Source organism: Dermochelys coriacea, chromosome 4, assembly GCF_009764565.3.
Source record: "Dermochelys coriacea isolate rDerCor1 chromosome 4, rDerCor1.pri.v4, whole genome shotgun sequence".
Taxonomy (NCBI): domain Eukaryota; kingdom Metazoa; phylum Chordata; order Testudines; family Dermochelyidae; genus Dermochelys; species Dermochelys coriacea.
The window spans coordinates 66,946,989-66,974,980 of NC_050071.1; the positions used below are offsets into that span (position 1 = coordinate 66,946,989).

The 27,992-nt window shown below is 38.8% G+C and overlaps 1 protein-coding gene across 2 annotated transcripts in view; it reads right to left on the reverse strand.

The window, feature by feature from the left end:
- Positions 1-27,992, reverse strand: part of FSTL5 (follistatin like 5) — a 560,774-nt gene that overhangs the window by 497,852 nt on the left and 34,930 nt on the right. For both annotated transcript variants that reach the window (XM_038400977.2, XM_038400978.2), the window contains exon 2: positions 21,816-21,954. In XM_038400977.2, the coding sequence (XP_038256905.1) occupies positions 21,816-21,938 (123 nt within the window). In that variant the 5' untranslated portion in view covers positions 21,939-21,954. The remainder of the gene's footprint in view (positions 1-21,815; positions 21,955-27,992) is intronic.

Here is a 27,992-nt window from a genome sequence, read left to right on the forward strand (position 1 = left end):
TCTGGTTGGCTGCTATATTGGTCCCAACCTTCTTGCCTGATTCTTGAGCCCTGCTTTCTCGCTTTGTCCCTGGTTCCTCCTTTCTTGACTTTTTCCTCAACCTTGCCCCTGGTCTCTGACTTTTGACTCCAGCTCTTATCCTTGGCTCAACTCCCAACTCCAATTCTTGGCTTGATGCTGACTCCTATTCTCACCATTAGGTTAGACCATTCAAGACCCAGTCATGACACCTACATTCTTTGTTCCTAGCTGTGTAAGCTTATATTTGGCCATACTGAAACAGATCTGCATACACTCAGCTGACCAAGCAATTCAAATTGCTCTGTATTAGTGAGATGCCCTCTTCATTATTTATCACTGCTTCAATCTTTGTGTCATCTGCAAACTTTATCAGTGATTTCATGTTTTCTTCAAAGGTATAGATAAAAATATTAAATAGTGCCAAGAACCAGTCCCTACATATCCCCATCAGAAACAAATCTGCTCCATGATTCCCTGGGTACAATTAAATGTTGAAACCTATCAGTTAGCCAGTTTTAATTCATTTAATGTGCTGATTGTGTTTCATTCTGGTTTCTTCATTAAAATGTTGTGCAGTACCAAGTCAAATCTATTACAGAAGGTTTTTTATATCAACAGTATTATTTTTTAATGAACCAAACTTGTAGTCTCATTCAAACCTGATGCAAAGTTAGCTTGACAAGATGTATTTTAACCTCACATTGAGTGGCATTAATTATAATCTCCTCTTTAATTCTCGATTAACCAAGTTCTGTAGCTGCAGTTCCATTATTTTTGCTGGGATTGAAGTCAGGCTGAAAGGCCTATAATTACTCAAGTCATCCTGTTTACCTTTATTAAATACTGGCACAACAGCAGCTTTCTTCATGTCCTCTGGAACTTCCCCAGTGTTCCAAGCCTCCCTTAAAATTAATACTAAGGGTCCCTCAGTCAGCTCTTTTAAAACTCTTGGATATACGTTATCCAGACCTGATGATTTAAAGATGTCTAACTTTAGTAGCTGCTGTTTAACATCCTTCTTAGTTACTATTGGGATAGAAAGTATTTCATCATCATCATATGATATGCAGCCTTGCTTTCCCATCCTGAGACTTAAGACTGCTGGGCTAAGTAGGGCCTGCTTTAATAAGCTTAGAGAAGATAGAAGGATAGGCAAGAGTCATGCATTTAGGGGTTCTTTGTTATTTTAACCCATATCTCTAGCTGTGTTCCTGTAGACAAATATAATTTTGTTATTAGAAGACTTGAATTGTATCACTGCATACATTTTCTAGTTACAAACGTCTCAAGAGAGAAGACACCTGCAGAGAACCAAGCCAAATTAACCCTGTTGAAGGAGCTTTGGTGAGAAACAGGGACCCAAAGAGAGTGGCTATCACAGGACCCCCTTGACTGAACTGGAGACCCAGACCTATCACAAGGAAAGATGCACTCATGAGACTGCAGAGAGTACAAGATGTAGCATGCTTTTTGGAACATTCAAAAGGGGCCATCTGAAAAAAATCCCTCCATCAAACACAAAGAGGGGAAAAACTTATAGGACTTAGCAACAAAGAGGGCATGCAAAACGCAGCATAGAATAGATTGGGATGGTGGAGCTTTGTTCACGTTCTAAACGATGTCTGATTTCAAAGTTTTCAGATTCAGATGGGATATGAATATATGCACTAGCTTTTCCCAGATATAAAACAGAAATATTTAAATAGTTAAGCAAATGACAGACTTTTAGAAGTAAAAGTCTGAAAGAAGTAATGATATATCTGGCAACACTACATGATTGACTACCATTAATAAAATTGTTGACTGCTGTAGCAGTTACGAAACTCCAGTGCCAGCCTTATTTAAAGACAGAGAAAATTACCAGCTTGCATCTTTGAAAATCCATTTGATGTTATGAATATCCCTTTCTCCTTCAGCTTTGCAGAGGAATCAGCATTTCTGTAGTGGTGCATCTATACTCTATTGAATGGAATACACTTTTTTAAATGAATGAAGCAAGTCCTAGTCCAGTATTTGCTGATACTTGAACGCAAGAGTTAGCAAAACATTCAGATTCAGTGACAAAATGTTTGGCATAATGAAAAGGATAGAACTTGTTCAAATACACTTGGAACTCACTAAAAATATAGAAGTTTAAAATGTACTAAACCCTGAAAATCTGTGTCCTTGAAAAAATATTTTCCAGTGATGTGTGAAAATGATTTAGATTGTCATGTACATAATTTACCAACATGAAAATACTCTTAGAATGCAGGTTGAATATCAATAAAGTCTTTCTGAAAGTAGGATGTTAGACAATGGAATCATTTCCAAAGGCTTTGGTGTAAACTCATCATTAGAGACATTTAAAACTGGAGAGGAAAAACACACTAAAAATATACCTTAGAGAACAATCCTGCAGTAACAGGAATTTACTGCAAAGAGCTGAGCACTGTGGCCCATAAAGGGTAAACAGGATTGTGCTGGTTCTTGGGGCATGCAGGAATGAGTGCCATCTTATTACCCCCTGTGTCAGGTGAAAGGGAATCTTTTTGTGGTAGCTGGGTGTCAGTTCCCTGACACCACCAGTCTCTCAGCCACTCAAGCACTCTCCTCTGGGCTATGCCAACCCTCACTTCACCTACTAGGATTGTTCCCCTGTGATATCTAGCTCCTGACACTGGCTACTCACAGAAATTCCAGATGTTCTCCACCCAAAGGTGCAGCATACCCCAGTTTTACCTTAGTTCCCTGCTCCTGTAAACCACAAAGAACTTGTGAGCATGTATAATAAAACAAAAGTAGGTTTATTTAAGAAAGAATAAAGATTTAACTAGAAGTGAGAGAAAGTGATGGAAACAACTGGTTACAAAATCATAAACAAATTCAAAACAAAATCATAAACATTAAACTTGGCCAACAATTAGCAATATTTATATTTCCTATATAATAAATATATAGTCTATGTACTTATAGACTACATAAATAAGTAACTTCCCCCAAAAGTTCAGTCCACTGCAAAGCTTCAGTCCATTGCAGGTTTCACCAGAACCAGAATCCAACATTCCTGGAAATCCCTTGCTCCGTAATGGATGTCCTTAGTGAATGAATCCAAAGTGCCTTTCCCTACTTTCTGTTGTATTGAAACAGTAAAGAGCTTTGTATAGCTAAGTTATATGTTATTCTTTATGGATAAATATATTGTAAAATGTTTTGAATAATGAGTTTACCAGGTCTGAGGGGAGAGTTGTTTGCAAAGAATACGGGAGCATTTGCCAAGAGGTCTCTGTATCCCAGGGATGACCTGGGTAGCTGTAGGCTGGTTAACCTACAAGATGAAATCATGGAACAACTGATATGGTAATTTAATTAATGAAGAATTGAAGGACAGTAGAATATTTAGTACCATGCAACATGGTTTTATGGAAAATAGGTCTTGTCAGACAAAACTTGTTATTGTTATATAGGACATTTCAAATTTTGTAAAGGTAACTGACAAAATACTCAGATTTATCACTATATCAAATTAATGTAATACGTATTAAATGGATTAAAAACAGATTTCAAAATATAGTTATTAATGGTGAATCATCATCAAATGGGGATATTTCTATTAGGGTTCTGTAGGGATCTGTTCTTGGCTAATGCTAAGCAATATCTTTATCATTGGTCTGGGGGAAAATATAAAATTATTGCAGGTATATTTTGCAGATGACATGAAGAATGACAGAGTGGTAAATAAATTTTAAAAAAAGAACAAGTCAGTTTTTCATAGTGATCTGGATCACTTGATAAACTGGGTGCAATCAACCATTTTCATGCAACCCAAAGCAAAGTCGTTCATCTGGGTACAAAGCATATAGGTCAAACTTACATGACAGGGTACTGTATTCTGGAAAAGCGTGACAGTAAAAAGGATGTTGGGGTCGTGGTGGATAATCAAGGGAACATGTGCTCCCAGTGAGATTCTATGACTAAAAGGGTAACATGATTCTTTCACGCAGGAGAATGTCAAGTAGGAGTTGGAGGAGGGGGTGATATTACCTCTACATGCACTATGAGAGACCATTTCTGAAACAGTGTGTCAGTTTCTTGCATCCACATTCAAAGAGAAGGTTAACTGGTGATTTGATCATAGTCAATGTACCTACATAGTGAGAACATTTCTAATACTAGAGGGCTTCAGAAGACAAACACATAACAAGTGACAATGGCTGGAAGTTGAGGCTAGATAAATTCCAATGGGAAATAAGGCTAAAAATAATAATTAAGGTAATTGACCAGTGAAACTATAAGATGATGCATTCTCCATCACTTGAAGTGTTTAAATCCAGACAATGTCTTCTAACAGATATTCTCTACTTAAACCATAAATTATGGGCTTGATATAGGAATTACTGGGTGAAACTCTGTTCCCTGTGTTATTCAGTAGATCAGACTACATGATAAAAATGTCCCTTTGTTGTTTATTAAAAAAATTAATCTACAAATACAGTATTTCTAAACACTGGTAAATAGTTCAAATACGAATATACAGTAGTTTGCCACCACCTTTTCTGTTGCCTTCATATCATATGGTATACTGCAGTAATTTCCAAGAAATTCCATGACAGCAGTGTTTCACAGATTGTACATTGAATACTGAAATCTAGCTCCCTGTAATAAAATGAAAGAATGATCAAGGAGGTGCCTTAATGTCATGATGCAGTTTGGTAACACATTCTGACATCCAATAAAAAAAATTATAAAAAATGGTAATCTATTATAGAGGGAAGAGGGGAAGCAGCAAATATACCGTCTATGAATAAAAGGCAAAAGATCAGCAGGTTAAAAAGTCATGAAGCTACAGTAGGAATTAAGAAGTTATTTATATTTGCTAAAAGTTATATAAATAAAACCTTTTCAGTTTCCATGTGAGAGTCCAGCTAATGCACCTATTAAGGAAGTGGAGCACAGGATCCTCCAGAGACCCTTTCTTTGTCTTCGAAACACATATCTTCAAATGAAAATAATCTTTTGAAAATAATCTGCCTTCTTTTTCTTTGGGGAATTTAGGCTAAATCAACCAGGAAGAAATCGGAGTCAAGACTCCTGAGACCTTTTTCTGATGTTAAAAGGAAAGCCATTTTTCTGTGAAAAGTCATTTGTTTTTCCCGCAAAGAGAAAACAGGAGAGAAAGACTCTTAAAAGCTTAAAAATAAATCAGCAAAATAAATGCATGAATTATAAATGGGATCAGATCTAAGTTCTGAATTAAATTCCACATAAATTCTTTGCCTGGACCCCAAAGGCGGGCACAAACAAAATAACTTCTACAGTTCACCCTCTTTTAAAAAAAAAAAAAACAATGCAGCTCCATACTAGCATTATTTGTATCCCAGGGATAGTATATTACTGTACAAAAAATAGTATGTTGATGTGTCAAAATCCAATATTTATAGTACATATTTCTTCTGATTTATACTACAGCAGTTTGCTAATTGGAATCAGAATAGAAATTTTAAAAATTCATTAATTTAAAACAGTGGAGCTGGGGTGCATGCCAGTTTGTCAACACACCACTATTAATGATTAGATTGGCTTCATTGTCCTGCTAAGATTACATATAGTTCTATAAGACTTTCATATTGATTTTGAATTTTATATTTTTACATTACAATTTTATTCAATTAATATGTTTGCTCTGGAACTATCATTCTCACTCATATGAGCAAAGTGATAATGTGTGCAGATCACACCTCACCAACACACTGTAATTCACTTAATATATGTACTTTGCCCCAGGGCTGCCCAAACTCTCACACCGTAGAGAGGGGATGAAGGAATTACATGAACAATGGAGTCAGAACAAAGAATGTACAAATCCATTTTTTCATTCATTCATCAGAGACTGGATTATGCGTATCATCATTCTATAGATAATAAAAATGGATAATCAGATACTAGGAGCAATAGACGGAACCAGGCAGAAGGATAGAAAGAACTCATTATGCTGGGCTGATGCACAGGTGGGAGTGCATAGGGAACAGGTTTTGGGTCTGGGAGGCTAACGAGAGACAGAGTGGCCAGAGAAGAGGAATCTGGACCTTGCTTATTTACAAAGTAACAGCTATTTTCACTATCCCATATTTGTTCTGATCTTAGGGATCAGAATCCAGGAGCAAAGCACCCTCATTTGTACATTTGTCACATTCCTAAACCAAGGCCAACTGATTCAACATAAACAATATTTTATTCATCATTAAATTGCAGCATACAGAAAAGGTTTAGTAGTAGTGGTTCTTAACCTTGTCTGTACCAGGAATGCCCAGTCCTCTTCCTCCTACTTAGCAATATGGAGCGGACAGGGCGGTCATGCCTCCGAACACTTAGTTATGAGCCGAGGTAGAGAAGCCATGATTTACAGGGTAATTACATGAGGTCCCCAGAACATGGACTATACATGGTTCATTTATGGTTGCCATAGTATGGCATGTGACATAAAGAAGCAATGCTGCTAACCAAGCTCTAGGTGATGCCCCTGATATCTGCATGCATAAAGAGCCCTGTGAATATAGATCTCATCCATCCCATGAAGAATGGGATGAGGTCAACACCTCCAGTGTCAGGATTCACATGGGTGGAGAGGACAGTGGATGGTGCGAAAACTTCTACCTCTCTCATCATTGACACCAGAGAATTTCCCAAGTGAAGATAGTGCAGCCAGATGCTGCCAACAGCCAACAGTAGGACCCAGCACAGGGCCTCTGCATCTATAATCCTGGCCTTTTGCAGAACGTAGTGTTTCTGGCTAGAACTACTGCTTCTTCCACAGGGAATGTTAGTGGGTGGAAGAAACAATGTGCAGTAGAGTTTTTAAGGGAAACCTCAATTTCCTTCCCGAAAAAACTCCTTTCAAGGGTTTTCTATGGGAGGGAATGTTCTTGATTTCCAACTAATATTAGCTACCATATGATGGTTATAATAGCACTTTTTAAATAGGTCATGTCCTGAAAATACTAATGGACAAAGGAAAGAAATAATATATTAAATTGTCAAATTTTATTCATGTATATCTGGAAGAAAATATTAAATATTGTTACTGTTTACAAGACTACAGGACTACAGTTAAAAAACAAAACAAAACCAAGCTGCCACGTATCTTAGGGGAAACCTGGAATTTGTAACTCAATCCCTGGACATATTAAAAGGGCAATGGGTACAGAGTATAAGATCCTTCAGGAATAAAAGAATTCTCATATTTTTTACAAGTGAGAACAGCACTGTACTCTGAGTCTCCTGCATTCACTGTTATATTTTACAGCAGTAGAAAGCCTTTTTTCCAGGGCAGAGAGGATTTAAGGGAATGAAATCATATGAATTCTCAGAGCCTTCAGGCAGGCAGGACTTCTAGATAAACACTGTGAACTTTTAAACTTGGGATTGTTTGGAGCCTTGATAATCTGGGCTTTGCCTGCTTGACCCCTCTCTGTATCTCTGAGTAGCATTATTTTGCATGTAATCTTTCCTTGATAAAATGTCCCAAATGAACATGTGAGTGTAACCATAAAAAACATAACTAGCATACACAGTACATATATCATTGAAAAGAACATCTGTATAAAGCCTCCCATTTGCTGATATACATTATACAACATTCTAACTACTTTACATTTCATAATTTGTAATGAAAATAATGTATTATCCCAATTTATTATATTTATTGGAATGCATCTGTTTCTTCCTACAACATTTTATTTTTCTATTTCCCCTTCTTTGATTCTCCTGAAAGTGCAGATTTTTCGTAAGAAGGCAAAAATGGAAATATTTGGACTTATAGAAATAGTTGAGAATGTTGTGGATTTTCTTTGTTCTTACACTTACTTAACTGTAAGTTAAGAGGTTTCCAATGGTGTTACACTGGGGTGAAATAAGAATCAGAAACATTATTTTTAAGAAGGGGGTGTTTGTGACATTCTGTACCTCAGCAGAACACTCTGCCCGCCCATGTTCCTCCTTATATGATTGTGTGGTATCCTATGCAAAGTATGTCATGCCGGGTGTCTTCAGAAGTCTCATGATGCACTGAGCATTGTTATTATAGTTATGTTATAGATTGTAATTTCATGTATATAGTTACAAGGTTGAAAATGTGTTCTCATGGCTTAAAACAAGCCCAGGCAAAACTTCTCAAAAGCAGAGGGGCAGTTCATACCTCATCAGGGCATGTATGGGACAAACCCAGCCCAGCCTCACAGGAACAAAGGACACTGGCCTAGGCAGCAACAAGGGATCTGTTGGACTCTTGAGTGAGCCACCCCCCTTCATTTGGTCATTTTGGGACTATGATGATGTAATGCTCACCTAACTCTGAAGGGGTTTGGGACAAATCTAAGAGGGAAGAAAGAACATGATAAAAGGGACAGATGTTTGCCATACTCTTCCTCTCTCATCCACGTCCATCTACAGACATCACCACCAAGTGACTGAAGCGCTGATCAAAGGGGAGAGCCTGGCTGAAGGGCAACCAGCCAGCCTGTGGTGAGAGGAATCTAAGTTTGTAAGGGCACTGAAAGTGTTAAGATCAGATTAGAATGCATCTTGCTTTTATTTCCTTTGACCAAATCTGACTTGTTGTGCTTTGACTTATAATAACTTAAAATTTATCTTTGTAGTTAATAAATTTGTTTGTTTATTCTACCAGAAGCAGTGTGTTTGGTTTGAAGCATGTCAGAGACCAGGGCTGGCCTTACCATGAGGTGAACTGAGGCGGCCACCTCAGGTGCCCGACTCTGGGGGGCACCACTAGGACCCAGAGTGTAGAAAATTGTGTCTGCTTCTGGTGCATATGTATTCTCTCTGCTCTAGATGCACAGAGATGGTGGAGTGCTATGCTGGAGGAAGGAGGGAACAAGAGACATAACAGGCAGGCAGTAGAAAAGGTGAGAGGGAATAACAGAAAGCAGCAGGAGCTGCAGGGACACAGAGGAGGAGGAGTCTCTTATGCACCTCTCTAGCACTCCAGGAGCCTGGACTGATTAACACCAGCTTCTCAGGGAGCTTCCTGTTTCCTCCTGCTTCCCTGAAGCAACTGAAGTAATAGGAGCCTGTTAGGCCCTTAAGATGCTGATATCTTCCCTCACTCAGGCCCTGCTACCAGTCTGCTTATTTGTCCCCTTCAACTGAGTGTTGAGAGCCACTATAGCTGACACAGAACAGTAGTCATGAGAGAAAGAAGAAAATGCCTTTCTGGGGCAGAATTCAGAAAAAAAAGAAAGCAAAGGAAGCTTTTTTATCTAAGCAGGAAGGAGTTCTTCTGAGTTACATAGACACAAATGTTCACAGTAAGCCTTCCAGCCCCAGTGAGGATGTGAGTGGTGAGGAGATGCCTGATTTTCCAGTTAGTCAGAGTGCAGGTGACCTGGCAGCTACTGCAGCATCCATATCTCCATCTCAAATGGATGTAACCATGCACATTCCTGAAGAAAAATGTAGATGAGAAAAGAATGTGGTGGAGGCACAAGAAACAGCTGCTACTGAGTTTAGTTCCTTAAGTCTAGATGATCCAGGACTGTGGACGCACTTGAGCAGTAGCCTGAGGGACTTCCTTGTACTGCATGGGCCACAGCAAGTGAAAAACTTCATGTTCCCCAAAGACAATGAAAATAGAAGTTTCCATCCAACACATTACTGGTGTGAAATCACCAATTGTGACAAAGTGGAGAGGCATGGCTTATGTACTCAAAAACCCAGAATGCTGCATACTGTTTTTGTTGCAAACTCTTCCACTCTAATGTTTCAGCCAATTTGGGTTCTACAAGAACAAAAGACTGGAAAAATCTGGCTAGAAATCTGGCATGCCATGAAAAGGCAGCAAATCACCAGAAAGCATTTCACAGGTGGAAAGAGCTTGAGATGAGAATAAGGCTAAAGGCCACCACAGATGATCAGCATCAAGAGAAGATTGCATCAGAGTCTCTTTACTGGCAAAATGTTCTGAAAAGGCTCATTGCCATTGTGAGAATGCTTGCTACCCAAAACCTAGCACTGTGTGGCACTTCAGATCAGCTGTATGTGCCAAACAATGGAAACTTCATTAAAATTGTGGAACTGATGGCTAAGTTTGATGATGTACTTCAGGAGCATCTAAGAAGAGTCACCACCCAAGAAATGTACACACCACTACCTTGGAAAAACAATTCAAAATGAGATCATACAGTTACTGACAACAAAAGTCAAACAGAAGATTGTGGCAGATCTGAAGTCAGCAAGATATTACTTTGTTATTCTGGACTGCACTCCTGACATCAGCCATACGGAACAAATGACTTTAATGGTGCATTTTGTAACAACAACCGAACCTAGTGAAAATGTCCCTGCAATGGAGACTGTCTCAGAGCACTTTCTAGATTTTTTTGAAATTGATGATAATACAGGAGCTGGTATGACAAATGTGCTTCTTAAAAAGCTGGAAGATACGGGAATTGCTATAACTGACATGAGAGGTCAGGGCTACGATAATGGTGCCAACATGAGAGGAAAGAACAGAGGAGTGCAGACATGGATCCAAGAGTTAAACCCTTCAGCTTTTTATGTCCCCTGCAGTTCTCATTCATTGAATTTGGTGGTCAGTGATGTAGTATCAGCTTCTAGTGAGGTGCTGAATTTTTTAATGTAATTCAAAGCATCTATGTATTTTTCTCTGCATCAACTCATCGATGGCAAATTTTGAAGCAACATCAGGGAACATCCTCACTGACACTGAAACCACTGAGTGCCACATGATGGGAAAGTCAAGTGGAGGTGATAAAGCCTATCAAACACCAAATTGGGAAGATAGATGATGCCATAGTTGCCATTATGGAGGATAATGCTATGACAGAAACTGTTCATGGGAGAACAGTGGCAGAGGGAAATGGAATCACCAGAAACATACATAACTTCAAATTTCTGTGTGGCTTAGTGTTGTGGCATGACATACTGTTTGAAATAAATGTTGTAAGCAAGAGACTCCAAGGTGTTGACCTTGATATATCTAGAGAAATGGAACAACTGGACAAAGCAAAGTCATACCTACAGTATTACTGGTCAGACGAGGGATTTCAAAACGTTCCTAAGAGTGCCCAGAAGTTGGCAGAGGAACTTCACACTGAAGCTATTTTCCCACTCATTCAAGAATACAAGAGTCACCAAAGAAGAAGACATTTTGATTACGAGGCCCGGGATAATCCCATAAGAGACCCCAAACAACAATTCAAAGTTGAATTCTTTAACCAGGTGCTAGATTGTGCAACAGTCAGTTGAAGAACGTTTCATACAGCTCAAGGAACACAGCAATATATTTGGGATGTTGTATGATATTCCAAAACTCCTCACTATACCTGAAGAAGACCTACACCAGCAATGCAGGGTTCTAGAGACAGTGTTGACACATGATGACATGCCCTATATTTATGCGAGTGATTGAGGTGATGAACTGAAAGACCTTTCAAGATACATTTCAGCAGGATGAACTCCAAAGGTTGTTCTGGAATATATGTGCACACATAAGATGACCACCCTCTTTCCAAATACTTTTGTTGCTCTGCGCATAATTCTAACACTTCCTGTAACAGTTGCTAGTGGAGAACGCAGCTTCTCCAAGCTGTAGTTAATAAAAAGACATCTATGCTCCACAATGACACAGTAAAGGCTGGTCAGCCTTGCAACCATCTCAATAGAGCATGAGCTGGTCCAGACTGTGGACCTTCAGCAGTTCAAATCTTTGCAACCAAGAAGGCATGGAAAGCACCACTTCGATTATTCAAACAGATAAAAATGCCAGTGTTTACTATGCAGACAAGAAAAGTTACATTTGCTGTTCAGGTGATTGAAAGTTAAGTGTTACTTAAAATTTTTGAACAAGGCATTTTAAGTTGTTAGTTCTTCTTTATTGGGGTAGGCAACAGAGCAATACCATGAGAGGAACAGGAAGAAGGCAGAATTGAGACCTTTAAAAGTTTTGGCCCAAGTGACAGGGCATGAGGGCGTCATTTGAGCTCCCCACCTCAGGTGCCAAAATGTTCTGGGCCGGCCCTGTCAGAGACTCCACTTAGAATAACAAGCTTGGTACATATTAATTTCTTTGTTAAATTGACTAATTCATATAGGCTTGCAGCATCCAGCAGGCATAATTGGACACTGCAAGACCAAGGTTCCTAGGGTTGGGTCTGGGACCAGAGATATTGGCTAATGTCATTCAGTTGCACAATCGACAGAGCAGCTTACATGCTGGAGGCTGTGTGTGAACAGCCCAGGAGTGGGGGTTCTCACAGCAGAGCAGGGTAAGGCTGGCTCCCAGAGTTGAGGATTGGAGTGACCTAGCAGATCACCAGTCCAGATAACACCAGGAGAATGTCACAGTGGCTCAGCAAGCAGGGTGTATGTGTGGCTTGTTACTCCACTTGGAGTTCATACTTTAAGCACTGATATTTGTGATGTTAAGTGAGTCTTAAGTGCACTGGCTAAGAACAGTCAGAAGGAGGTCACAGTTTTGTTATTTTCTGTTTGTTTATTTCAGGTGAGGGAAATAAGCATAAGAAAGCAGAAAAATGATTACCAGTGAAGCAGCTACAAAACTAGAGCTGGCCAGTCTGGAAGCAGCAGAGAAGAAAAAGGACCATGAGTTTCAAGTATGGCAGTCAGAAATGAGGCTCAAAGAAGAGGAGCTGTACACAGAAGGGCTATGGAGGCAGAGACAGCCAGAGAGGAGGCTGCACACAGAAGGCTATGGGAGAAAAAAGGAGAGAAAGAGAAGAAAAAAGAGAGAGAGGAGAAAGAGAGAGAAAACACCAACTAGAGAAGCAGAACCAGAGGCCCCGACCCCAACGACTCCCATCACTCCAAAAATCCACAAATGGGAACACTTATGTCCTGCATACAGTGAAGAGGATGATATTGCTGAATATCTGACTACCTTTGGAAGGCTGTGTGTAATACATGAAATCCCTGATGATTAGAGAGTTCCTTCCCTGACTGTGAAATTAACGGGTAAAGCTCAAAATGTATTCAATGGAATGTCTATTGAAGAAGCTTTAGACTAAATTTTGAAGGAATGCTTGATCTTGTTGCTCAAGAGCATTTCCTAAGCATATGTAAGGCTGATGTAAAGCAGTGTCTATGGGACAAAGATGTAAAGACTGTGGGTGAGATGGCTTTTTTAGCTTATGCCTTCAAACAGACTCAAGCATCTATTGAGGGCAAGCCACAGAAACAGGGGTTTAAAACTGGTGGGAAGGGAGAAGAGAGAAGGGGGTTGGGAGCCTAAACATTCTCTTACCCAAAAACAGTCCTCTACTGGTAATTCCTATCCCAAATCTCCTATAAGAGCAGAAGAGCCCATAAGGTGCTATCAGTGTAATTCTACTAATCACCTGAGGAATAAATGCCCTGTGCTGGGAGGAAGCAGGCAACCATAGCTCATGTTAACTCTGCTGTCTCAACACAGAAACCCCCAAAGCAATTGAAACCTATCATATTGGTTTGGTGAGGTTAGCCTCTGGAGAACCAAATATGGAGCATGTTAAGGCTGTCCAAATGGATGGCAGGGAATACTTGGGGCGAAGGGATACAGGGGCTCAGAGCTCTCAGGTTAAGCAGAGTGTGGTCCCAAAGGCCAGTATGCTACCTGGCCAAATGGCAGAGATTGTGGGGGTGGGCAAAAGCAGATTCCTCATGCCACTAGCTAAAATCCATGTGGTGTGGAAAGGTTTGGAAAGTGTTTTGACTTAGTCGACCTGCTTCTTGGTAATGATTTTTTCTGTATAGCTCAGGTTAAAGTATTTGCCTGCAGCAGGAGGGAGTTTTATACTGGGACACCCGAGGGAAAGGGTAAGGTCTCAGGAACTGCTGAAAGAATGAAAGAGAGTCTCCTTGATTCTTCTGCAGGAGGGGGAAGCCACATGCTTCCAGGTGGGAGGGTGGTTGAGACCAACTCCTGCAGTGTAACTGGAGGCAACACCACATCAGGAATGGATGGGGGTGTAATGCCTGCCAGGGAGAGAACTGTCCAGGTTGTTAGCTACCAGCCTGTCACAGCTGAACCAGAAATAAACCCGGCTCTAGGGAGCATAGAGAAATGTGTCCCAGAGGAGAGCCCAGAGAAGGGGCAGGGAATCTCAGAAACCACTGAGGTGGGTGAGGATTCCCGTGACTCTATAACACAGGGAAGCAATGTGCTTCCAAGTATGGGAGAGGCTGAGACTAGCTCCTTTCCAACAGAAGGCAACATGCCCTCAGGGACAGGGGCAGGAGAGGTGTTGTCAGTGATTAAGGAAACTGTCCCACTTGTTAGCTGGCAGAGTTTTACAGATGAACAAGGGATAGAACTCTTCCTATGGAGCACAGAGAAATGTGTCTTAGGAGGGGGCCAAGAGGAGGAAACTGGGGAAGGAATGGTGAAGGTACAGGAATGTCTCCTCACAAGTCACTTGGGGCAGAATGCCCCGGACACTAGGAGGATGGCTGGGTCAGCATCGGTGCACCCAGGCACTCAGCCTGTGACCCAGGTTTTGAGAAGGAACTGTGTAACTGACCTCCTGAAGGGACAGTCACACAACTGACTTCTCAGGGACAGAGAAATGGGTGATGGAGGGTACTCCAATCCAGGTCCCAGTTTTTCAGAATGCTGTTTCTGTTAAGTTTTTGGAAAGTAACTCTGTCGCTTTACATCAAGATGCAGCTCCAACACTTGTGTCAGCAAAAGAGTTGAGATCAGGAAATTGCCAGGTGGTAGTTTGTAAGAACACAAATGACCTAACTGACAAAGGGGGTGTTTTCCCCCAGGCTAGTGAGAGACAGGGAGCAGTTATGGGAAAGCTGCTGGGAAGAGGTGCATGTGATCAAAGGGTAAACACACCTAGCCCACAGAGCACAGATCACAGCCCTCTGGGGGCAGGGAAGGACTCACTGCTGGGAGGGGGAAACACCAGGTAACCTCAAAAAGGGAACTGGATTTCCTACATATGTACAGTCCTAGGGTTGGGAGACCGCTCCCCAAAGGGCCAGTCAATGTGCAGGATCCCCCTGAACACCTATCTTGCCAGACCCTGAGGCACCAAAATTCCAGTAACATGATTAAATTAAGAGCTCACACAGAGGGGAATACTGGGGGGAAAGAAAAACCAATGACTGATTACATGGAAGAGAGTTGAAGGACACATGGATAATGAACAAACTAACTTAAAACTACACTATCTGAACAGAGGGTGTGGTATCATAAAGATACAATGTCTAATGATTTCAGACGTGAGACTTCATATTAATAAATGATCTACAACAGCTCATCAGCAGTGCAAGACAACTTCCAAATGGTAAGGCCTTTACACATTTATTCAGTGTCTTTGCTTATGGAGAACCTGGAGAAACTTGCAAAACAGTAAACCCAAATAACATTCAGACATATCTTAACATCCCTCTGAATAACCACAGCAAAATATTCTGTGGAGTTGATCTAAAAAGACAACCTGGAGTAAAATTTTTAGAAATGCTCGCTCATCACTGACTTTACTAAATGCTTCTATTGATGCCAATGGATGTTTTACCATTGACTTGGAGTGGCAGCAGTTAGGCCAGTGCTGAGTTCTTTTGAAAATTCTACCCATAATCTCCTCCAGATTCTAGAACTTCTTAAAAAGAAAAGGAGTACTTGTGGCACCGTAGAGACTAACAAATTTATTAGAGCATAAGCTTTTGTGAGCTACAGCTCACTTCTTATTCATCTTTCTGAAGTATTACACCAATGAAATCCCTCTTATACCTAAACCCACTGTTCTACCTGATTTTCTGTTTTTGTGATCAGAGTGAAAGATAGGACAAGGATTTTGCTGATTTTCTTTTGTCCAATGGTCCATTAGTTTAAGTTTAATTCATACAGTCAAACATTTGAACTTAATTGACATGATATTATAGTAATGCCTGAACTATTGTCAATTTACATGCACAGACTTGACAAGTTACAGATAACTGAATTTTATTCCCTTAGAAAATTTCCAGAAGACAGGATGAGACATACTGCTTAGATGCCAGCTGGTCATTTTGTATACTGGGTACTAAAAATACCATAAATTAAACTTTTAATAGTTTCAATTAATAACTGATAAAATTAGACTTCCTCTCATAAAATCATTTTCTTGTATGGACCCTTCACATTTTGTGATCTTTTTACTGAAATACTATAAAGTGGAATTGATTGGCTCAAATGGGGAAGAAATTTCTGGTAATTCCTAATGATAAAGTGAAACCTATCAAAATAACATTAAACATTTTTTCTATTCACATATAACAATATGTAATGGTATTGTCATGAGAAAATGCAAATGGGGAAATGGTAGTTCCAATGGCATTGGATCCAAATATTCATTAACTACCAGTGTGATCACCCACATCCCTAGACTGTACTGGGGTTGGCCAGGACCATTGCAGCCCAGGCCCAGAACTGAGGTATCTAAGTACTCAGACTTGTATTGCCACATCTTTCTGTGAAAAGTTAGCCAAAAATGAAAGATCAGATATTGAAAGTTTGTTTGCAAGATTGTTAATGTCAAGTGATGCAAAAGACAGCACAGCTGTCTCCTTAAGAAAGTCTTGTACATATAGTCTCAGGGAAGTGTTAACAGTCTTCGTCAATGATGAGACTAGTTGTTCCCTGCTGGCCTGCATCAATCATAAAGGAATAAGTTCTCTACAGTCTCAGCATAATTTTTTTGTATAATCTGTATGGTCCAATCAGTCTGAAGCATCTGTTGTCAAACATCTTTCATCATATTTCATCTATTGCAGGTAAGTGTAAACCCAGATGATCTGTGAAAATGAAGCCAGAGAACAGAGACTACCCTTTTGATGGCTGAAAATTAAAAATAAAATAAACAGATAAAAGAGATAAAGAAAAAAATCTTTTAGGAGAATATAGACTCTCGTGGCCTTCTGAAAGTGCTCTGATTCCCTTGACCAGTAAGGGCAGACCATCAACACAAGTCCCTCACCCCAACATAGTAAATCTGTCCCTACCTCAAAACTGAGGAAGGCAATGACCAGACCATGACAAATTCAAAACTACCTGCTAACTACCTAACCTACAATTCCAATCCAGAAACTAAATTAAGAGTGTGGCAAATTATGTGAAATGAGACAGTTATTACCTGTTATAGTTCAATGGTCATTTTGTTAGCTAAGAAATCTTGAGCTGATTCAAAAGATGTCATGAGATGGCTGTTAAAGGCACAAAGCATTAGCAGCCACAGAGGCTCCAATGCCACTGTGGTGAGGAAACCCATAAACTCATGCAGGGACCTCCTGTCTAGCAAGTGACTGGTACAGCAGAACCAGTCCCAATTTAACTCCACCTCATGACTCCCACACAAGATAGATACATTGTATTCTATCTAGTTATGGTGTAGGGCACCTCTTGAATTGCAGACTGGATACAAAAAGCACAGCCATATCACCTCCTCACTAATTCCTCCTTAATTCAAGCTGAGCTGAACACCTGGCCAGAATCAACTTCATCAAAAGCAGTCCAGCAGTATCACACAACAAGCTTTCAGTAATGCAATGAAAACCATTTGCATGAAATTATGGACATCTGAAACTTTATTAACCATTAATCATGCACTTAGCATCACGAATCTAAAACCAGCATCTTTGTTTAGCAACACCACACTGAGAATTAATGACAAACAATACCAGTCGGATTAATATTATATTAATAATATTAATATCTCCATTCTGGTTTACACTGTAGACATGATTTCTTTCTGTGTTGTCTTCCTCTGTCTGCTACCACAGAGATCAAAGAACCCAAGCACTCACCATTGATCTCTCCCCGCAGGCCTCTCTAACCCTGGTTAGAGTAGCATTGTGAGAGAGAAAGAGAAACAGTTTGGAACCAAGTGGTGTGTTTGTTTACTTGTAGATCGAGAGGTTCTCTGGGGCAGGAGGAAAAGGCAAATGGAAGAAGGTCTGTGGGAAGTCACATGATGTTTCTAGGAAAGCTGACAGTGACTCACTTCCGAATTATAATGTCTTCATGGTGAGAAAAACAGTGGTGATTTAGTTTCCTGTTCCACTGTTTCCACAGTACTATAGGATTTACACAGGGAAGCTAGAGGTTGGTAAGTATAAGGTGTGTATATTTGTTTTCCTGGGTGATGTGGTTTCAGTTGGCTAATTTGCATTGTATTTCTAGAGTATTCATACACTGAGCATTAGCTAGTGATATCTGAAGAACGTGTTGATTTAATTTATAATAGACTTTACTAAGACTATTAAATCAATGGATTAGGGAATCTTCTCTCTTTTTTATTATCTTTAGCAAGGATGTTGCTGTCTTCAGTGGCAACTATAACTTTCCCTGGTAACATTCTTGGCAGCTATTTTGTGTTTGTGTGTGTAACATTGTGACATTTTAATTGTCAATGATCTCCCTTCAGTACTAAATTCCATCCATGGAAATCCACTAATATCAGAATTTGGTCTTGAATACTGTAAATTATATATATATATACCATATAATATGGTTTAAATTAACCTCAAAGTTGCCTGAGTTTTCCTATACCTACTTGCAACTCTGTGAAAAAAAAATCTGCACAAAAGTGGTATATAACCATTTTTAAATATAAATGCATAAAACCTTTGTGAATATCTAAACTTGCTAACTACAGAAACAGTGTAAACAGTAACTACCTCCTCAAGCAGATAAATTAATCATTTCAAGTTAACTAAGAAGAAAAGGGATACCTGTGTTTTCACCTGACAGTTGAAACTACTCTGACTGTACTGTAATCATTGGTTAAGCTTCCCAGCACTGCAGCAACAGTGAATCATCATTTGTTTTCACTTTATGTAGCCATAAACCATTCAGAAATGTTACTTACTCAATAGCAAGCAACACCTTGCTGTACTTGTGATCATCTTTTACCTGCAATAAGCAATCTTGCATAATTGAATTTATTTATTTAAACATTTGAAATATAAAATGCTAGTGGGAAGCAGAAAAAGGCTTAGATTCTCAGAGTACATACCCAATATAAAATATTATTTGTTAAATACTTTGAATGTATGTCTGTGCCAGAATTGATTCCAAAAAAACTGACTTTAGGACATGTTTTGTATCTTTTTGTTTTATACTAATATTGAAAGCTAGATCATTTTATCACCTAGAAACATTTTCCAGAAAATAATCAACACACAGATTTTGTTGGTTAGAGGTCAGAACACATTTTAGTTCTCAGTTTCATATACTTCACTTTTATCACTCACCTTTTTTCTTTTTTAAAAAACTTTAATTTTATCTTTTTCAAAGAAATAAAAATACAAGGTATACTAACAGAATGTGCCATCACGTCTGCAGTAAAACCTAACATTCCAGTCCCCCTACTTCTTAACAGTTATTTTCAAGGACAGTGGGCATGTTCTAAACTAGTGTAACTCAGGAATTACTCCACTAGAGTAAATCAGAAGTTAATCATTTCCATCATTAAAGTTGGTCAGGAATTTTTTTGACAAGTAGGTTTTTTCCCCCTGGAAAATGCCAATTTGTCAAAATCAAAACTTTTAATGGGAATGTATCAATTTTAATGAGACTTTGGTTAGAAAATTTCCCCAAATCCGGGATAGAATTGTGGTCAATACCAGAGAGAGAAAGAAAGAGAACGATACCCCAGAATAGCCAACAGCCTGGTGGCTAGGGCATTTACTTGAAATGTGGAAGATTCAGAATCAAGTCTCTGATCTAAATCAAGAAGATTCTTCCATATCACAGTGGGTAACCTAACCACCAGGTTATTCTGGGTGTTTATTGAAAAACTTTGAAAAGTCTTGGTTTCATACCAATGTGGAATGGGAAAATTTTTGAGATCTTGTAAATTTTCATGGGACAGGAAAACCATTTCCTGACCAGCTCTATCCAGCATTGATTGCACTCTGTAAGCAGGAGCCATTACTAACCTGCAGTATAAAAAACTTCACACACTTTAAGGTCCAAACTCACCTAATTCTGGGGGGTTAGCTTTACAGCAATAAAGTAACAAACACCAGCTCACACTTTCTACCAGGTTTGACTGTTCAGAGGATTTTTTCCCCTTAGGAATGTTCAGTCTACAGTCTAAATCTTTCTTTTCCCCGAGAGAGAATCCCACTTCCTTTATAGACAGATGGTGATGACAAGTCATCTCAGTGAGTCAACAGGACTCATTTAACCCTTTCCCAAAAGTACCAACATTCACTAGATGGAGGGTGTTTCAGGAAAACACTGCCAGCCTGGTACATTCTCACAACTAATTGCAAACAAAAATTTATTAGTATAATATCAGAGGCCCTTTAATAGAATTGACTAAATAAAATAAAGCAATGATGGTTTAGAGATGAGAGACAAAAATAATCCTCTATTTTTTATCTATGTTAATCTCCACAAACTATGTTTGTAATCTGTATCATATTCTGTTCCAAAAATAAAACAGCTATCTAAGAATTACTCCACCATCAACACTACAAACAGACTAAAGGTAACCTAAGACATATTAACTAGAGACCACCTAAATCTAAAAAATGTATTCTTAGTTGTTTTTTTATCTCCTGCTTCTGTCTCTATTTCTGCTTTCATCTCCATTCTTCCTCTTTTTTTCTTTTCCATCTAAACTGTCTGTATTTCCAGTGTTGTTTTCATGGTCACCCTTCCTGTCTGTCTGTTTTAATTTCCTCCTAGTTTCAGTCTATTATTTTCTCATTTTTTCTTTCTTCTCCTTGCTACTAGAGTATGCTTCTCTGAAATTGCATAAATGGAACTGAATTAACAGGTAAAGTCTAAGACCCTGATCCTGCCAAGTAGTCCACTTACCCGTTTAAAATGAAGCACATATATAAGTGTTTGCAGGACTGGGCCTCACGTACTCAAGCCATTCTTAGCACATGCTGATATTGGAACAATAATCCACAGAGGATTCATACTATAGCATTTCATTGTAATTTTACTAAAATATAGTGTTTACATATTTTATGTTCCATCTGTAAGAAATATACTGTACTTACACAAAAATGTACATTCATGGGCAAATCTTTCCGTATTTACTTAGGCAAAACTTCCACTGGTTTCAATGGTGAGTTTCACCTGAATATAGACCGAGTGAGAACTTCAGGATTTGGGCTCATCTTTACAAACTTACAAATATCAGGAAATAGTTTTGATATTTTGTAAACTGCATGAAGAAATTTAACGAAAACACCTTGAAATGTTAACAGCAAACCACTTAGATGGTTTCAAAATACTTAGATATTTAATACAGATAATGGCCCTGATTCTCCAACTGAAGTGCACCTGGCACAAGCCCAGAAGTAGGGGGCAAAGGTGGTTTTAAGTCACAGTTGTGGCCCCATGCTTGTCCAGGTGCTGCTTCTGTCTTTGGCATAAGTTAAAGCAATTTAAAGGCTCTTTTAGTCTATGCCAACTGCAGGCAACCCCCAGAGCCCGTTATAGCAATCAGGTATAGCTTTCCATGGCCACTCACCTACATTGTCAGCCCAGTGAGGAGTTTAGGAGATACTATGATGATTCTGTACCACTAGAGAATCACTGTATGCAAGGGGAGTTATCTGGTGGCTATGGAAACTGGATTTAAGGCTGTTTTGATCCCTGGAGAGTTGCAAAGCATCTCCATTATACTGATTAATTAGAGCAATATTCTGAAGATTTTATTATTGGAAAGAGTTTCTTCCTATATGGTTACTCTGATAAAATAAAAGTTTACTGAGTAAATTATTCCTTATTTGTGGAAAAGCAAAGAATGCTAGAAAATAATCAGTACCTTGTGGCGTAATCTTACTAGAGGCTGATAGGGCTTAAAGTCATATCCTTCCTTGACTGGCCACCCTTCTGCTCCCACAAAAATGCATCCAAGAAATAAAACAGCTGACCACCACATACACATCCTTACTGGTTTCCTCCTGTCAAAATAAAAAAATAGTAAAAGATTAATGACAGACCATTAAAATCATTTTGCCACAAATAATCTAATAAAAACTAAAAATACTTAAATTCCATTTGTAGGCTAGAATACATGCTATTAAAATTATCTAGCATAATCTGTATGATAGCCCAAAAAATAATGATGGGCTGGTGTTTAGGAATCAAAAAATGACTAGGTTGTATTGGACTAAATATTTCTAATCAGCATTCAGCACTCATACCATAGTTTGACTGTGGAGGAAAAAAAATGTAAAGGACAGTACATAAAAGAAAAGCATTGAAGAAAACAAAAATATTTTTTTAAAACTGAAGAGCAGAAAAGGAGAACACAAATGACATGGCCCAATGCTTTTTGTTTATAAGCATATTCTCCAGCATTGTACTGTTTATGTATGATGCCATCTCCCATATATATTCACTATTCTAGTTATCATACAGGATTTGCAAACATAAACTATATTCAATGCTCTGTACATGTGAACACATACCCTATTATGTCCCAATATGCTGGAGAGCTTCTTAAATCAATGTACTGGGGGCACACATTTTATGAGCTTCATTAATGATGTCTGCACTCGATGTGTATTTCTATTCCACTGACTAAAATCCCGAAGTCCTGGTCCAGTATGTGATGTAATGTGTACAAAATGGGTTGGATTCTTTGGGAGAAAACTCTTCTTTGATTGTTTCAAAAACCCCAGCTGAGCTGTGGCTGAGCTCAGTTAGCATAGCTTAGGAAGGCTGTGAGGGAACAAAGATTCTGGAACCTGTCAGGGACTACTCTGATCATTGGCATAAAATAGACCAGCCCCAGGAGCTGTTATAAAGCTGTGATTATCTGCAATGACAGCCAAGAGTAGACAAATTCATAGAATCGTAGGACTGGAAGGAATCTCAAGAAGTCATCTAATCCGGGCCCTGGACTGAACATAGCACAGTCCCGCCATATACCTTCCATTACCCAACACAACATGTCCCTTAGCACTGTAAGCGTTGTGTTACAAGGCTATTATTCCATCAGCAGTAGGACGCAGTTCTGCTGACTTTGTGGCCCAGCAGAGGTGGCATAATGAAGAAGCCATAATGAAACCCAGAAGTAGGGCCTCAATCAGGAACCTGGACAGTCTATCCTCAAAACATCACATACAGGAGGATTGGAATTAGGAAAGTTTTATATGTTTGTTTAATGATTTGTTTAGTGAATTTCATTATAACTTTTCCTTTTATATATGTATATCCCCTAAAGTATGAGACAGGGAAAATATAACTTCGGCCACAAAGTCAGGAGAATTAGCCATTAGTGAATACCAGCCCAGAGAATTCTTCTGGTGTCCTACTGCTGATGGAATAATAGCCTTGTAACACAACACTTACAGTGCTAAGGGACATGTTGTGTTGCGTAATGGAAGGTGTATGGCAGGACTGTGCTATGTTCAGTCCAGGGCCCGGATTAGATGACTTCTCGAGATCCCTTCCAGTCCTATGATTCTATGAGTTTATCTACTCTTGGCTGTCATTGCAGATAATCACAGCTTTATAACAGCTCCTGGGGCTGGTCTGTTTTATGCCAATGATCAGAGTAGTCCCTGACAGGTTCCAGAATCTTTGTTTCCTCACAACCTTCAGCTACAGCTCAGCTGGAGGTTTTGAAACAATCAAAGAAGAGTTTTCTCCCAAAATATAACTTTAAATATATAAAATAAATATCCTGTGAACTGGTACTTCTCTAGCCATCACCTAGAATTAAAGGAGGTATTGTTTGTACCTTTGTTTTGTTTTACTATATTCTAGGTGCTGTATCTATAAGAATACATTGGGAAACTTGATCTTGGTTATGCTGGTTTATATCCTGTTAACATCAGTAAACTCAGAATTTAACATATTCCCCTCATCCCCCGCTATTCAGCCCAGACCCACCCAGGAAAATCCATGAGTCTAAGGTGAGATATAAGTCAGAAAAACAACAAAATAACTTGATTTTTCAACTGTTGATGTTTTCAACAGTTGTTTTGTTCGCATATGCAGTGCTGTTACTTTGTGTACATTTGTGGAGTGAGTTTTTTGGAACACACTCAAGGTGTGCGGATGAAGGATGATCCTGTGATTATGACAGGGGCTCAAGAGACTCTGATTCAATTTGGGGTTCTGCTGCAGAATTGCTGTATGAACGTGGGCAAGTCACTTCATCTCTTTGTGCCTCAGTTCCCCAATGGTAAAATTAAGATAATACTTCCTTTCTTATTTCCTTTGTGTGTCTTGTCTAGAGGACCCTTAGCAAATTTGGATGGAATATAGCGAATAGTTTTGGCAATAAGAACTGAAAACAAACAAACAAAACAAAAACCAACCATTTCAATTTGAAATAAACAGCAAAATAGTGATCCAAATGACATTTCATTTAGAAAATATTTCAAGTCAACATTCCAAATGTTTTCTGTGACTCAAACACATTTTTTTTCTGTCTTTCAATTTTGTGAGGGAAAAAAAAAACATTTTCATTTAAAAAAAAATAAACAAAACTCCTTCTCCCCTCCTTTCCCTCCCCCAACCCCATCAGATTTCCTGTTTGGCCACTGAGCTGAAATATCAATTATTTGCTCAGCTCTGGTCTTCTTTATTCCTATTGTAAAATCTTTGGGGCAGGGACTCTGTCTTACTATATGTTTATACAGAATCTAGCACAATGGGACCAGGATCTTGGCCTGGTATTGTAGTACAATAATAAATAATAATGAGTACTTCCATTCACCTAAGTTTGGTGGGATGATGAAGGAGAAAAGATAAGGGTAGAGTGAGGGGAAGGGCAAGTAAATCCAACAGTTTATGGATTCACCAACCATTGCATACATCCCTCAAAGAATGGAGGAGCAGGAATAGTAGGAGTCATTGTTGGTTCAGAAGTGTAACAGTCCATAGCCTTTGTTGGGGAGATGGATTTAAGCAATTTCAGCCTTTGAGGAACTCTCCTTTGCCAAGCTTAATTACGTGGGCTTGGTACAGGCGCAGGTAAACCCCTATTACCAGTGACCTATAAAAGATATATCATGCACTATGCACATTTATGATACTATAGAAATTATTATAAAGTATACAGCTTGATCTGCTGAAAAGGATGGAAAGCCCACTGGTAAAACCATAGAGTTCAAAAGTATTCCACATAACTCAGAAAACTGCAGCCTCCATTCTGGGCTATTTCTGCAATTGAAACAGAGTATCTTGCTTTGTATTTAGAAAGCACTTAACATTTTAAGAACTGCTGCCATCTAAATACTGAATGCTAATTACCTCAAAAGGGTTGATCCAAGATCAAAGTTTCTAAAGATTTAAAATAGCCTTTCAATCCTGAGCCTCTTTAGAATCAAATCCAAAAAGGCAACTGAAATTTAGTAAGTGGATTTCATGAGTCACAACATGATCTTCCAGGACTCATACTTAATACAATTGTATTAAAGATAATGGTATTTAGTTAATGTATTTCACCTTTAGAAATAATTTTAAAAGGTCAAGATTTCTTTTTAACTTCATATTCAGCCATTTTGTATTGTAAATAACATTTTAAAGTGTGAACACCACAGAGGACACTTTGAAATACAGTTATGAACATAGGGATAATTTATTTCACAATATTTTGAAGTAGCCTCTCTAACTTCAGGTGCTGAAACACCTCAATAGCTATTCTTATTTGCATAGGTAATGGTAAATTTGTTGACAGCTCAGTGGGAATGCTGAAAATCATGTGATAAACTCAATGTAACTTTTTATGATACACTGAAACTTGAAAGAGAGAAAGTTTAAATCCAGATCTTCTCCTTGTTCAAAGCCCAGTTATTGGACATTGCTTTGGATTATGCAGGAATCAAAAAGGGACAGAATCTCTTGTTTAGATCCAGAGCATCCTTTGTTGCTGCTGCAACCTCCTATTCTGGGTGCGGAGATGTTGGCTGATGGAACCACATCAGTTACTCAATTTCAGGCTGTTCATACCCATGTACAGGCAGGCCAAGTTTGCTTTTTACGGATACAAATCAGACTGTTAAATTTAAAAATAATTATAAATACACGGGAAAGTGATATCAATATGCTAAATTTCATACATCATGCACCTTTGATGGCCTTACCTGCACTCTACTCATTACTCCATTAACCTGGACTCTTTCTAATATTCCAAATCTCTGAGCAGCTCCAAAGTCATTTTTTTTAAAATCAACATAGCACATAAATGTTTGCTTAAGGCCCTCATCCCAATATGGAATTTCCCTACCAAAATTCCACTGTTCTGGAGGTGTTGGACATACATTATTCAGTCCCAGGAAAGTGACAGGTTTACGATCTGATTTATTAGGATTAAAATAGAAAATGTATGTTAGTGAAAAGGGGAGAATCCAAGCTAATGCACTGGCTTCTAGCTCTGGCAGGTCCTTAGATATCAGACTTTAAAATTATGACACACAAAAGAGGTTGCCAGGAACTACTGGAAAGTCATAGAAAGTTCATGTCACAGTTGCTTCTGAGGAAAGGTGAAGTCTTTTCTTAAAACAAATTGTTAACATTCTCTGCTAGTTCAGATCTCCTCACTTTCTGCTAATGACACCTAGAGAAGCAGAAATACAGCTGGGAAGGTAATTTATATAAGCTTTCCAGAAAATTCTATTTAGGTACTTACATATGTTCAACCTGTATTATCTGAGCACTTCACATACACAAGACCAACCTTCTCCCTTAACATTATATTCTATAAAGAGCAAGAGAAAATCAATACACCTGCTTTTGAAATTAGTGCATTTCTCCTTTTAGGGTTCATGTATCTCCCATTGGTACTGGGAGCCCATATCATATACTATATTTTATAAATAAAAGTCTTCTGGCTATTCAGCTTCTATAGAGGAGTCCATAGAGTTTGTAAGTGTCTATGGACGCTCCATACATTCTTCTATAAGATACTATAAAATCATCCATTGAGATACCAAAATTACACCTGCTCGCAAACTCTTCAGCATTATAAATACCTTCCCTCTATCAGGCATATCAACCCTAAATTAATGATTGTTTCTTCCAAAGCAAATCCTAACCTAACCTTTGCAAAATGGCATAGGAACAGGGATTGTTTCACTGCACAAAGGGTGGGACAGAATTTGTTTGCCATGAAGGTAGTGCTACTCCTCTCCCCTGTGAAGTTAAGCTTCACTGATCTCTGGCTTCTTATACAAGGGAGATGCGTGAGGAGCAGATCAGGCTGGAGAGACTACTGCATCTGCTGAGGGGCACTGGTAATGGTTTCTTCTCCCCTTCACCACATGAACTCTTCAACTCCCAGCCCAGATAACTGGCATGGACAGTGGGGAAAGCATTTGTGCAGCAGATACTTTTATCATTTAGGTGAATTGCTATTTGTCATCTGAAATGTACTGGAATCCCCTGCTCCTCCTCCTACACATGCATAACTCCCAATGATATTAATGATGGTATATAGGGAGAGAAAAATCAAACTACTTAAAAACAAGCAAAGTTTAATTACGAGGAACTTAGTAAGGACCAGATAAGATCTATCCAGGAAGGACCTATAAGAATCACACTTACAGTTATTATAAAAAGTGTCTGAGAGTCTCCTGTTTGTATTTCTTATAGGACCATACATTTCAGAGATATGCTATATACTGAAACTACCATCTCCACAGACAAAACAGTAAAAAGATGGGGGCTGAGATCTACGCAAGTCATTCTGTTTATTCAGTCTTGAAATAAAAGATAAAATTGATCTCTCTATGCAAGATGACTTACTATTTACTTTTTCCCTTAGCATGCTGCAGCTAGTACCCCTCTGCTGCCAATCTGTAGATGTTTGGTAAGAACAAAAAGATATATGAGTAATTACACAGAGGCAGAAGAGTGCCCTAGGAGTCCAAGAACATGACTGTGATTAGAATGTTAAAGTCTGGACTATAATTTACTTTTTACTCATTTTATGGGAACTCAACGGAACTGAAAATGTGAACAAGTTGAGGAACAGTGGTTATCC